Source organism: Ischnura elegans, chromosome 5, assembly GCF_921293095.1.
Source record: "Ischnura elegans chromosome 5, ioIscEleg1.1, whole genome shotgun sequence".
Lineage (NCBI taxonomy): Eukaryota > Metazoa > Arthropoda > Insecta > Odonata > Coenagrionidae > Ischnura > Ischnura elegans.
The window spans coordinates 4,937,352-4,952,066 of NC_060250.1; the positions used below are offsets into that span (position 1 = coordinate 4,937,352).

Here is a 14,715-nt window from a genome sequence, read left to right on the forward strand (position 1 = left end):
AGTTCCCAGTTCCTGGAGGTCAACTGCTGCATGAATCACCTATTAGCCCAAAAGGTATCTAACAATGATATTCAGCAATTGCTATTATGCTTTTATTAGATTGAAATGTAAGTAATTTGCACGTTAAAAAAACGAGATCACACATGACGTATTTTAAGCAAGGAAATAGATGGAAAAATACGATGGTGATTTTTGGCGAAACGCGATATCCTCGTAGCTGAGCTTACGGCAGTTAATTCGGCATTTTGTTCCGAAAACATGATACCAGGTTGTTATCAGTTATCAATTTACGAGCTATACTACTACTAGTAGTCTCACTTGTCAGAGTTACTGACGAAGGGATATCTTCTCAGGATTTTTGTTTCTCCCTACTAACAATCCGAATTCATCTGATCATCTGGCGCTACGCTAATTAGAAAAGAATGGGCATCTTTAGGGTAAAAAATTTCATGGCGCAGTCCTATGGTCACGCTTCGCCCTCTGCAGTGTGCTCTGCGTACCCCCGTACGCGATAGCATCAGTTCCGAACTTCACCTCGTACGAGTGGTTCCCTACTTTCCGGGGTGGCTGGACTTCGAACCACCGAGTGTTTTCCATGTGGGTTTAACACATTCAGCGCGGAGCACGTCAATTGACGTGGTCCCGTCCAAGCCGAGATACGGAGCACGTCAATGGACGTGCTTTGCCGTTTGCCGGTCGGGGCCTTTCTCCGCCTCCGTACATGACTAATATCCACTTTCGAGTCTTCCGATTGTGTGCATGGCCTTCAGCAAGCTTTCCTCTTTCGACTGGGGAGCGCCGTTTGAAAATAGCAGTAATAGAACGGAAGTTATGGCACGAAAACCACTCTCTATTTTTCTTTCTTATTTTATCGGCCGAATCTGACGACGTTCTTGAAAATCGGGGCCGCATTGAATGTGTTAATAAAGTAATTTTCACTAGTTTAATTTTAGTCGTCTTCCGACCATGGCCCCTCCGAAGAAACTATTGAGAACTTTAAGAGATGGACTGAAAATAATTGAACATGAAGAAAAGAATCCAGGCTAGATGCGCGTGAATATTGCAGAGCGCCTTGGGTTGTCCGCTAGCACATGACGTAAGGGGTGGGGGTAGAGTGAGCTACCTGGAGAAAACAAGTAGAGATATGAAGGCGAAGATCCAGGTGGGCGTGCCGCTGACGATTAACGCAGCATTGTTCACGCTTTACACACTACCTCAATTGTATTAAAAATATATTCATTAGACAGGAACAATTCAAGTAATTGACTATTTTTGGCCTTCGTGATCCATCTCACAACCAGTCGCTGCACCGGCGAATGCGGTTGTTTTAGGCACAACATGCACATTGCTCTCGTGAATACGTGTACTGGAAATGGTGTTTGATGGATAAGAATTTTTACATCTGACTGAAATCCATAATTGCAGTGTAAATGCCGAGTGGAGAGCAAACATTCAGAATTTTGAAAGAGATATGGGTCGAATCAACATTATGACCTATGTGTCTTGATAAAGTACTACTATTCCTGTTATTATCTAAAATATTGTTTTGAAACCTTTAATGAATTTCTTAATTACTCGCCAAAATCCTGCGTTTCCTGGGACATAGGCAATCTAGCAAAAAAAATTAAGCATTGATCGTTTTTCCGCATTCATTTTATAATCGTATCGTTATTAATAAAGAAAAATTGTCCCCTAGTGGAGTTCCAAAAAAGGAGGGTAGTCTTAGAATCGTGTTCGTCTTAGATTCGTGCTAATACGGTGTATGAAATTGTTTTTCGATTTATTATGTTCTATTAACAATTTTCATAAAATATTTTCCGCTGAATAAGAAAGAATCAATTTATTATATTCTATAAACAATTTAAATAAAATATTTTCCGTTAAATAAGAAATATTGGGGGGGGGGAAATTCGGTTACTGTGCAGTAATAACAACGTGTGCAAAAAACAATCTCTCATTGTCAGCGAGGAATTAAAAAAGGACCTCGAGTGTCCGGACGGAAGAAGGTCCGAAGGGTATTCGGCGTCCGGGCAAGAGCGCGGTTGGGCTGGTCCTTTAGTCGGCCCTGAATTTTGGAAACGATAGATCACGTCATAACAGATATCACTTTTCATTGCGGCGTTAACATTCACGGCGTTTTTCGCGTACGTTAATTTTCTGTTGATATACGGCCAGTGATTTTCTTATTGTTGGCTTATTAACGGACCGTGAATTTAGCAAAATTGAGACCGTGAAAACCTTAAAAAAACCGTGAAAACGTGAAAAATAACCGTGAAAACCTGGAAAAAGCCGTGAATTTCATTGTTCAGGTAGAGTGGGAACCCTGTGCGAGAGCTTTTAAACAAAATTGTTCGTGAGTAGGACAAGCAATGTAGAGCGATGGCGTATGCAAAGAGAGGATCGGAACTCTTTCTACTCCCTCTTATGCCGCCGCAGTTATCAAAATTTCCTTTTTCAAATAGTACTGATAGAGGACATTTCGATAACTGTCGAAATTCCAGGCATACGTCTGCAACACCGCACGATAGGACAAAAAAAGTCGCAAAATTTTTTTTCTTTATAGCTTCGATCCTCAAAATAGGGGTGCGCCTCTTACACAAGCTTATACGGTACATAGCCGTCGTTTTCGCGCACTTGAAAATTTTCACTCTTCATTTCATCTTGAAAATAGGTATCGTCATTTAAAAATCTGAAAGCGAGAAGTACGTACTCCAAGAGTAATAATCTTTAGATTTAGGCAATGAAAAAATAATAGGAAACCACCCTAATGTGAAACCTGGGTATGGGTCCTACTCATGACAAATGATTCTTTCCTCTTTGGAATATTAATGCTTGAACATGCATTTTTGAGTAACAGTGTAAAGAAATGCCAGTGTCTAGTCCACAGTTTATTTCCTTAAATAAAAATAGTGGTGAGTGCGAAACCAGAAAATATTTTCCCAGATTTTAAATTATTTTGTAGCTTTGAAATTATGTTTCTGTGTCTCTGAAGGCATTCATTAACCCTCTTTAAGTGCCTCCTCCTTAAATTGTTATCGGGAGAAATCCCAAAGAAACTTAAATTAAATATTACATCATTGTTTATCTTAAGTTCTTAGTTAAAAATTTTGGTTGCTCAAAAATTATTATTGTTATTGTGTGCCTCTCAAAAGCCAATAAATCAACTCATAGCAATTTTCGGCAAAGAAGCAAAAGTTGATATGTTGCTCTAAGAGGGTTAACACCTGTATTTGAAAGGTTCATGGCTTTAGAAGTCCTGCTTTAGCTTTTTGCCTTTTTTAGAGGCAGTTTTTCAGCATGAAGAAATCAAGATACAGCAAAATGGTTGAAAATTTTGCCCTAAGAAGTCTAAGATGTTATGTTTACCTTAGGAAATGTTTTGTCAGGATCAAAAAACTTAGCATTCAAAATAAATGCATTAAGCCCTTTCGGCACTTCAGGCTTGGCTATCTGTTTTAGCACGAATTTTAAGACCAAAAATTCTTAAATCGAATCATTTTTTAAATATAAGGGCCGACCTACTGCCACTAGCCTCTTGGAAAAATAATGAAAATGTGATGTGATGACCGTGAGGCTTTGCATTGGGAGATGCTGTAGGCCCTATATCAAGTGCCCTATGTGAGTTGGTTTATTGCCTCATACAACTCTGCATTTTGGCTGACATTTAATGTGTATCCATCAAATTGTTGGCTGAAATACCATGCATGCGGTGATGAAACAATTCCGTATCAGAATATGCTTTGAAAGCCTCGAAACCATTTCAAACACCCGTTAGCTGTGCAGATTTTCTCTGCCCTTACTCTGCTGTCATTTGAGACTAAAGAACAGAGTACAATGATGTTGAACCCAAAATTGTAACTTCAGCTTTTTTTTTACTATATAAAGTGAAGCTAAAATATTATTCTAATTTCTATTGTCCTTTATGAAGGATAATTTCTTTTATTTTGGCTTACCATGATTTCATTATTGTTTTTTGTAATTTATTGGGTTTCTATTAGGAAGAGAGTTCATGTTTAGGAACTTAAGTCTTCATTAAGGAACTACCATATTTCTCCTAATATATGTAGTCGCTCTCTGAATATTGTCCTTCTTTCCCTAATTTTGAGGATTCATTTTCGGGGAAAATTTTAAAAATGCATTTGCATATAGTCCCCCTTTCACTTCTACCATGTACATTTTTCGAAAAAAAAGGGGGGACTATACATTCAGATAAATGCGTAGCTTTGAATTTTTCCTGTGATTCTTATTACGTTTGTGAGAGGTAATAATTTATGAGGCTGTGGTATGTTTGTAATTCTAATTGTGGAATTTAATTCCAAGCGTTTAGCATCTTAAAAAGCCATGTAGGCTAAGGATGATGTGTAGGGTGTGCAGCCAGATTCAATGGGTGTTTAAAAATGTTCTCATATATATTTATGAAGGCAACCTTTATTTCTGGCAGAGCCAAGCCGAATGGACGGCGGCGAGGCTACATGGGTCACCTGATCAAAATAGCCAACAATGTGGTCAAGGTGACAATGTCATCGTCTGATGAGGAGAGCCAAGAGTCTGTGATTGCTCCGATGGCTGCGACTGACATCAACTGTGAGAAGGATGGCACAAGCAAGTCCCCGTTGGCTGCTAGCTCACCCACGTCGTCCCCATCGCCCCCGACGTCCCCACCAGGATCTCCAGTTCTACCCACCCAGCCCAAACCTACTTTTGTGCCTATTTTGAGGAGTCCTATGCTGGACGATGCCACCTCAGAAAAATGGAATGCTTTTGTCAATTCTTTCTTGGCTCAAGCCAATGCCACCAACAATGTTCTCTTGGTAAGTTTGTATTCATTTACGCTTGTCTTACCTTTGCATTCCTGTGCATTTGGCCTGTTCTGCTCAATGAAGATATTTAAGCACATGGGATGAGATTTGTTTTCACTTACCATGTAGTCATCCTATGTATTAGGTATTTTCAGTCTGTATTAATCACAATGATTGCAGTTCAAGCTCTCTCCCATGGAATCTACGTTGCCAGTTCAAGCACTTTCTTTTGATAAAAGTGGGGAAATTAATTGCAAGATTTACTCTGCCATGAAAATAATTGCTATCATACGAGCAGACATCTTTTAGGAATCCAGACTATTAAATTGTACATACTTTATAAAACATCTTGTACATTAGGGCGGATCGGAAAAAGCGATTTTTTTTTTTTTTCAAATCCATCTGGTCCAATGAAAAAAAGTTGTGGGACTGATCAAAATTAAGGCCTGAAAAATTTGAGACCTCTACGTAAACCCCTGACCCTCGCTCAAATGCAATTTAGGGGGGCAGAGTCAAAATTCGAAAAATATAATATGATATGGTCATTCCCCATAGATGTCGCCAATTTACTGTCTACTGAGGACAAAAATTTCGTGCATTTTGACGTATCTGCCACCGTTTACCCACAAAATGCCTAATTTGAGTCTGCATCAGTGAAGAAAATATTCCAACGCCCACGCAGTGTCATGGATACAAGAACGGCAGGCTGATCCCGTCCCCTCCCCGCCCACTTCTCCCCTTCCCATACCTCGAATACAGCAAAATTTATCCTGCGTGTGCGGCTAGGAGGGCGTTCATCTTTGATAATATAAACCGGAAGATGGTGGAAGGTAAAAAAGTATGCATAGTAAGACGACTTGTCTCTTATTTGTCGTATTTAAGTAAATATGTCTAACTTCCACCAATTGAAGCCTAAATCTGTTGATCTTATTTGGCGCCTCGTCGGCGTTAAAAAAATCGATGTTACCAACTTTTAGAGAAGTGATGAAATATTTTTAGATCCGAGAATGCAGGAAAGGAGCCTTCAGTCTATGAAAAGGCCTCTCGAGTGGCTATAAAGGTGTGCAAACTTTGTATATTTGCTTCTATTCCGGTATTGTCCGATAGCTGTGACTAAATGGATTATGTGCGAAGGCCACTCAATCCCCTCCCTGCTTGCCTCTCCCACGCCCCAAATGCAATGATTCAGCATCGTCTGTTGAGGAACAATCACGAAAAAATTACTCAATTATCTGCTTTCCAGCCTGCATTTCTTATGTCAGTGTCATTCCTCGTCTATCGCTGCTGTCAACAAAGTTTTGGTGAATTCTGTCATGAATCTCTCGTCCGTATGTGTAATAAAAGGAATGTTTAACTTCAAATTTGAACATTCATCAATAGATTTTTGAATTTCCACAGTGCTAAGGTCAGATATAACTGGAGGCACCATGGTCTCTCCCCAATATATCATCAGCTGGTAGTCCTTCACGTCGATATTCAAATCCAGCAATTAAAAAAATGTCGGGTTGGTCGCCAAACCCATTCTTGCAGCTACGCAAATTGGATGATGCTTCCTTTTTGGGCAGTATTCACTTGATATCATCACATTCAAATCCATTTTAATTTTGTGAATCTAGTTTTCACTCAGAAACGAATTGAGAATTGCAGATTTAATAACTTTTGCTAATCCTCCCATTGGGGAGGCAAACCCCTAAAAGTGGGACCCTTTTTCTTCAACTAACACCACACATTCCCCTCTTAACTTGGATTGATAAGTCCTCTTGCATTTTTTCATCAGACAAAAGTATATTCTTTCATTCCATCAAAATGGAGCTCTTTGATACATCTCTTTTCGTATTCACAGTAATTAGCATCTTTTTCTGTCTACGTAAGTAATTTTGGTACAGTACGATGCATCTTACGAAGTTATGATATTTGCGTCAGCTAAAGTTGCGGGGACAATCATTGCTGTTGCTTGGTTCTTGCATATACCTCTATCACAGTTGTCAGATGCATTTTCCCCACGGAAGTTTGAGTTCAGTCCTGTTGGTGGTTGCTTTTGGGAAATGCTGCACAGGTAACATCATCTACTTGACGTTTCACTCCTCCTACTGGGAGTGTTTTCAAGGGAATGGGCTATAGCCCTTAATGTTTATTTCATGAGGAATGTAAAGATGCAAACCAGCTGATTTCTCGTCAGTTTAATTTTCTTCGGATGATTTGATGAAGAAAAATTTTGATACTATTTTCCCATAGAAGAATTGACGATATTGACTCGACGCTCTCCGACGATTCCCTTTTTTTCCTCAGATGTGAGTTTCTTTAGGATTCAAATCCAGCAGCCATCATCTTTCGTTTTGTCTGATTGTTTCTAAAATACTTCTTCATTAGAGGGAACCTCATGCTCCTTCTTGCACATGCAAATGCATTGCATAATTTCTAGTGTTCCTTTAAAAGTGTTTGAGCTACAGTAAACTCTTGATTTTACGAAGTCAGTGGGACCGGAAAATTGGCACTTCGTAAAATCGAGTTTCGTAAATTCAAACCTTTTTCATAAGTCACGAAAAAAATGTTCGCTTTTGTTTCTTCCGCCGTTTTTTGTCTTTAGTGGTCTTATTTAAATGTTTTCGGTGGTTATTCTCAGTATAATTCATAGAAAAGGCTTTTTGCTATCGATTTATGATGTGAAAAATCGTTAAATAATTATACCACCATAAAATTCCCATTTCTTGTTCATACTTCAACATCAACGATCGCTAAAGAAATTCCCGACCAGTTTAGAAAACGTAATCAAATAATGAATTGCAATGTTTATTATAAGAATTAACAGTAATAAATTTGTGGTTAGGAGCCAATAGCTATTATTAAGTATGCAAAAGATAGATATTTGTTTCTGACACCCACGGAATTTTAGCGGCAGCCGGCCTAACCGCCATTTATGTCGCCCTCTATCGCTCAGTGACGAGAAAAAAAAGAAAAACAAGGGTCTTAGCCCGTTTCCAGAATAACCTTCGTAAGTTAATATTTCGAGTTACTTCGTATTTTAAGCAGAATGTGCTCTATTTTCACTGAGATTCAATTACGATCATAAATAACGTAGGATGTGATTATCTTCTGGCGAATATTTGAAGTAAATTCTGTTTGAGTTCTCCGTCCGACTACTGTGTTCCATCATCTTCGCAGACGTTGCCATAAAAGACTAATTCTTCATCAGGATTGTATTCTTCATACCGGGTGTTAGGTGACCTGTTCATATAGTATGTTTCTCTCCTTTTATGCCGACAGGAGCAAGGTTCCAACCGGAAAACGACAGGAGAAACATCTTACAGTATCGGAGAAATATAGATAGAAACTTTATTATCCACATTGATTGTTTTCCTACAAGAGACGTTTTATCATTTCTCAACGTGGTTAAGTATTGGTTCGCTAGCGTGAATTCCCAAAAAATGACACGCAAAAACCTGTACCGTCACCTCATTTAGTTTTCGTGTTCCTTTCTCCGCCGTATTGAAAGTTAGGCAAAGGATCATTGACATAGAGAAAAGATTTTCTTAGTTTTAGCACTAAAAAATAGTCGCGCCATAATCGTAAATAAATATAGTGTGGAAAGAGCAAAGAAATTAATTTCAATTGAAAAGTCAGCTGAGAAGAAGAGAGACAATTATAAGCGCGGCACCATTTTCCCGATAGTGGAAGATACTTCTTCCGCCTCTCTCCGGTTAATAACTTCCCCCCGTTGCAGGTAAAGATGAACCATGCCCTTCTCCACAATCGGGGAACTTTCCCAGTGGGTGGGGTGAATAACAGTGGGATGGGGATTGCCTGAGGGAAGAAGTGTGGTCAGCACAAGGACTGGTGAAGGGGGCAGGACAAAGAAGGGTGAGGAAATGGCCTTCAGCTCTGCCTCAGTCTACTTTTGGGGGCCGTATTTTTTTGCGACGCACAAAAGCTGTCTCCTTAGGGAGGGTGTGAATGGGAAATGCTGGGGAAGGAGGGGTTTGGGATGCGTAAGGTGAGTGTCAGCAAGATCAGCCAAAGGCGGCAGGAGGGAAGGGACGGCTTTGGAAAGACAGAACCCCAGCATGGGAGAACGGGGAAGCGCGTGAGAAGAAAGTTCATGGTTAGACTTGGAAGTGCGTCTTCATTACGAGAAGCCTGAAATATAAATTGGCGGTAAATAGAGCCCAGTACTTAAGATATTTAAGTTGTTCATTCACAAAGGCCAATATATACACGAAAAGATATTATGGCGCGGATTGCATGTATCAACGTCCATTTCGGGATGTTATTAATTTCTGTTCCCATTTATAAAAGTAGCAAATAGATTTGAAAGAATGATAATCATGAATAAAAATATCTAAATCGATATCCAAACGCACATGAGCAAAATAGATGAATGTATACATACCGATCCATCGCAAGTAATACCGCTCAAGCTTCTTCCGGTATAGGACTTTAAAATCCTGGATAATGCCTTGGTCCAAGGGCTGGGACTTGCTAGTCGAGTTCGGGGGTAAAAAGAGGACTCGAGCATTAGCCAATTTTAGATCTTCCACGTATTTATGAACGGTGGCATTATCCATTATTAAAACAATTTTGCTGTTCTCTCCAGCAATTTTTCTCTGTAGACGTATAACCGTTTGCTGGAAAATTTCTCGGGTCATCCAGCTGTTTTTATTTGCATGGTAAAAAACGGGGAGGGCTTCCAATTTTACATGTTTTAAGCACCGTGGCCTTTCAAATTTCCCAATGACAACGGGCTTATTTTGTCCGTGCCCGTTTGGTTGACGCACAGCCCCACAGTAACACGCACTTTACTCTTTTTCCCCCCATGGCACCTTTGCCCTTTGAAACCCAGGGTTGCGTCAGGTAATGCATTAAAAAATAGCCCAGTTTCAGGGGCCAGCGAGGGTGAGCTCATCGAGGAAAGGGTCCCGGATTAGGGACCCTTCGAAGTGCTTCGGCGAAAAGTAGTCAAGTAGTCTTCGAAGTACGTTCACAGCAGTGCAAAGGGTTAATTAGGGGTGTACGAAATACTCCGCGCGACCTTCCTGACATGTTAAACTACGAGTTATTGTCGATGCTATGTTGACGAACAGGCACGTAAATAGGGGCATAATGTCAGCCGCGATATTTTAACTAAACTCCTACTCCCCCTAAATTCCCACAGTGAGATTTTTGGCGACCCATTTCTCTCCAAAGTTGCATTATCATTTACGATTTCGCACTTTTGATGGACCACAGTTGGAAGCGCTGATTTTTTAGCTACTTACGCCGGCGTAACTAGTTTTGTTGACAAATTTTTCGCCGTAGTTCGTATAAACGAATGCCATTTGCTCCTAGGGACCGAGCCGAGGTTCGTAAATTCAAAAAATTTCGTATAATCGAAACTTCGTATAATCGAATAGCGCCATGTATTTAGCATAGGCTTTTCACCGGGACCGCAATATCACTTCGTATAATCGAAAACTTCGTAAAATCCTGCTTCGTAAAATCAAGAGTTTACTGTATCTACTTCAATAAAACCCTACTTTTGGCCTATTTGCATTTTCCGTAAATTTTAGTACTTCCTGTGGTACCGCTAAATCCATTTAGTCACACACATAACGGAAGAGAATGGCATCACCAGAAGGCGCACTTCATCGAAAAATATTTCGTCACTTCTCTAAAAGTTAGTAACATCGATTTGTGTAACGCCGACGAGGCGCCAAATAAGAGACAAGTCATCTCACTACACATCCTTTTTTACCTTCTACCATCTTCCGATTTATATTATCAAAGATGAACACCCTCCTAGCCGCACATGCAGGATGAATTTTGCTGCATTCGAGGCGAGGGAGGGGAAGAAGCGAGCGGGGAGGGGACGGGATCAACCTGCCACTCTTGTATCCGCAACACTGCGTGGGCGTTGGAATATTTTCTTCACTGATGCGGACTCAAAGTAGGCATTTTGTGGGTAAGGCAGATACGTCAAAATGCACGAAAATTTTGACCTCTGAGGACAGTAACTTGTCGAAATCTATGGGGAATGACCATAAAATATTATATTTTTATAGGGAATGACCATAAAATATTACAATTTTTTAATTTTGACCCTCCCCCCCTAAATTGCATTTGAGCGAGGGTCAGGGGCTCACCTAGAGGTCTCAAATTTTTCAGGCCTTATTTTTGATCAGTCCCACAACTTTTTTTCATTGGGCCAGATGGATTTGAAAAAAAATAGATTATTCCGATCCGCCCTATTGCACATATTTTAGGCCCTTTTTCAGCCTCTGGGCCTTGCACTGGTTCCAGTGCATTGTGTAGCAGGAGTTTGACTATCATCCAGCTGATTTTATGGGTCTTGTGATGATGAAAACTATGTGGGACCTTTTTTTGTAGTGAATAGAGGTTTAATTTTGGCCTTGGAGAGATGAAATAGTGCAGTAAACATTAATCAGAATAGAATACCTGAAGACATGTAAGTTGCAGGCTAGCTAATTAATATCCTGTGATTAATTTCAATTGAATTGGATTTTAAGTAATATTCGTATTAAATAATTAGATTTTGACCATTTAATTTTTGAGTCCTTATTAGTGCTAAGAATTTTAAAGACACTGTTAATGCTGGAATTGGCAAGAATTTGGCTAGGAAACTCCCAATGTGAGTTAACAACATTTTACTCATGAAATGTTGCTGCATCATTCAATCCTCAAGAACAGACTGGGCTCTCTTTGCTGGTCCTTCCTTCTGCCTGTCCGCCTGCATCTTTGCTGCTATTTCAAGCATATCCCTGTCCCCCTTGCAGTCGTTCCTTGCAGAGGAGCCTGAGAATCCAGTTCAGTAATGTGGAGGGGGGTAGAAGAAAGAAGGAGGGAGGGAGGAGGGAACCCATGGCCAGGGCACTAACGTAACCCCTTGTAAATTGTGGCAATGTTGGCCAGCATGAGCAATGTTTTCCATTCAGAGTTCCGCCGATGATAATCTCTGCTGAGGAATGGGAGTAACTACTACTTTGCATCCAGAGTCAGTCAACATGGCAAGGCCATATGTTGCTGGTGGTTACTGACCTGCGATCACATAGCTTTAGTGGAGGGGTGGCCATCAGAAACAGGTTCAATTTTAGAATGTAGGTTTCCACGGGGATGGTCTGATCTCTGCATCTCTTCAGCGTTTTCGACCGCGTCAGCTTGTTTATTCCTCACAGCTTTTCTCAGCTTCAATTTGTTTTTTAATGGAATTACTTCAAGATTAGAGCTAGCAGAGTTTTCACAATAAATATCTACAGATAATTTCTTAAATCTTAGCATGATGTGGTCATTCATAGTTGCTTTGTTTCTTGTGTAATAGCTACTGTTGATATATTTATCACTTGGATTACTATAATCATTTAACGTACCTTGCTACTTGCTTTGATTATCAGTTTATCCTTTAATATAACAATTTTATCTGTTTATCTTTGTGTGCGGGTGATGCTCAATTGTTGTTGCAGGGGGGAGAGCATCCAAGCCACGCGTCTCCTGCCAGTGATGAGGCTCTGTATGGAGGGAGCCAGATGCGACAGGAATCAGTCCTGCAGCAAGTCCAGCAAGTGAGTAAATCACAATTCTCTTTCTTATTGATGGCACTTCTGCAGGTGCTCAGCAATTGGGTGCTGTGGTCTCACCTCATTTGTCCTGTTCAATTTGCATTTAAGATAGTAAAACTTAAAATTCGGTTAAATGGTTTCTTAAGGGCTCTTAGTCATCCAGTAAAAATAAAAATCTAATCATTCCTTTTGCCTTAGCAACTTTTGGTATTACTCTTGCAATTCTTTCTACTGTGTGCTGTCTGTCAACTTCTCTCAGATAGTGACGTCTTAAACCTCTTGTCATGTCATAGAAGAGATAATGTTCCATTTGAAAACAGCTGCAAAATCACGACTGCATCTCATTGAAATTAGGCTTTGTGAGACTGTGCTGTGTGGAAGTTTCTTTTGCTGCAGTTATCAGACTTTGGTCACAGGTTTTCCATGAATTGATTTATTTCCTGTGCTGATTTTGGCTAATTTTAAATTTGCTTTTTCAGGGCTTAGTTAGTCGTAAATGTTAAATGATACTGTGATATTGATGATGACAGCCAGCAGTATCATTTGTGCAATCAAACAGAGCTTAGCCCTGATGAATGAATACATTGACTGTATTTGAGCAAATCTAGAATGAAAGGGATCTTGTTTTTGGAACCTCTCAAGGGAGAAATATTTAATCGTAAAAATAAATTATTTATTTGACAAATGTTAGTGTATAAAAATTTATTCTATTCTCGTGTTTATAATTACATTTATTGTTTTTATGTTCATCATCCTCTTTTATATTGTAATTGTTGTTTTTTTAATGGCCCTGGCAGTGTAGTGGATGCGACTAATATACACTCATGCCTCCCTTTGTGCCGGGGAAACATTCCAACGCTGCTTAGCCTAATCGAATAACCTTTAATACTCTCTTGATAAAATGTGAACTCACCCTATGTACTCACGAAATTACTCTCATTTTACGCATTGTAATGGTATTACTTGCTTCATATTTTATTCTTCGTTTATGTATTCATTGAAAACCATTGCTGTGCAATGGCCAAGACCATTACTCGTCATGTGTCTGGACAACCAACCTACCGAAGTAATTTCCCTCGTCTCCTTAACTGAATAACTTCTTAAAATGACTACTCTTTTTGAGCGGATCTTCATGAATTTGTGCCCTACTGTGTGAGTGAATGTTTTTAGTGCTTTTGAATGTGATTGTGTGAATACTTGCCATCCTCAGCGGGGTCCCATTAGCTCCGTGAAGGCTCCTAGGTCACAACCCAAGGTTACCTTAGCGATATCTATAGCTTTGCAAAGGTTTCATTTGGGTGGTGTGTCTGCGGCTCTCCCTGGCAAGGAAGTATAACTCCCGTAAACTTCCACAGGAGAGTTATTCGGGTGGAGTAGTTGTTTAATTTGACGTGGTGCCATTGGAGACTCTCCTTTTGTATTGCATAGAGGATTTATCATTTCTTAGTTTGAAAAATCCATTTGTGGGAAAGAATAGTTTTCTTACAGAAAAGAAAATCAACTGAGTATTGAGTTTTAATAAGAACTGAATTCTGAAATGTCATTAATTTGTATGCTGATGGAAGCAATCAAAAGTCCACAGAATTGTTGGCGGTGGATGACGGTGCTCAGTCTATTTATTCCTTTTGAACAATTAATTGAGTGACTTTTTCGTTATTTTCACCGCTTATGGACACAATAATATAATATGGACACAATAAAAAAATAGTTACACAAAAATATCTCCGTACAAGATTTTTATTTAATTTTATCACTGTATTTCACCTGTCATGCTATAAAAGTTACCTGTATTATATCTTTTGCTAATGTTTTTATGATTATATATCTGCTAATGATCATCTTTTTCTTTATATTTTTTACGAACTCCACCCTAGACCTACAATCAGTTCCAGATTCAGCAGATTGCTACAATATTCTCTGAGAATTTCCATGATGAAGAGTTCACTGACGAAGATGATACTCAACAGTGAGTATTCAATCTGTTTGTAGTGATGTTATTTATTATTTTGTTGCTGTTCTTTATCATTCAGTGGAGGGAACAAAACAGAAGGGGCCAATGATTTACTTCAATGTAACCAAACATCTTTTTAGTTCTCTGCCTGTTTTCTGACTCTTAGTTAGTGAGAGGGAATTGACACTGCCTATCTGCCCTCGACGTGGTTTCAAAAAGGACTTCTTTAAAAGTGTGTTCATTGTTAGTGTCCTCTTCTCTTATATTGTTTTACCTCATTCAGTATTTATATCCATGAAATGTTTACCCTTCAAAGCGTGGTGGTCACATGGGTGGGTGAAATGTGTGCTTTTATAACTGAGCATTTATTTCAGGGATGAATAATTTACATAGGTGACAGAATTTTATTTATACATTG

At 39.4% G+C, this 14,715-nt stretch overlaps 1 protein-coding gene across 4 annotated transcripts in view; it reads left to right on the forward strand.

Moving 5' to 3' along the window:
• The window catches only part of LOC124158452 (serine/threonine-protein phosphatase 6 regulatory subunit 3), a 153,590-nt gene that overhangs the window by 92,642 nt on the left and 46,233 nt on the right, over positions 1 to 14,715 (forward strand). For all 4 annotated transcript variants that reach the window (XM_046533542.1, XM_046533540.1, XM_046533539.1 and 1 more), the window contains exons 12-14: positions 4,442 to 4,811; positions 12,251 to 12,349; positions 14,221 to 14,312. In XM_046533542.1, the coding sequence (XP_046389498.1) occupies positions 4,442 to 4,811; positions 12,251 to 12,349; positions 14,221 to 14,312 (561 nt within the window). The remainder of the gene's footprint in view (positions 1 to 4,441; positions 4,812 to 12,250; positions 12,350 to 14,220; positions 14,313 to 14,715) is intronic.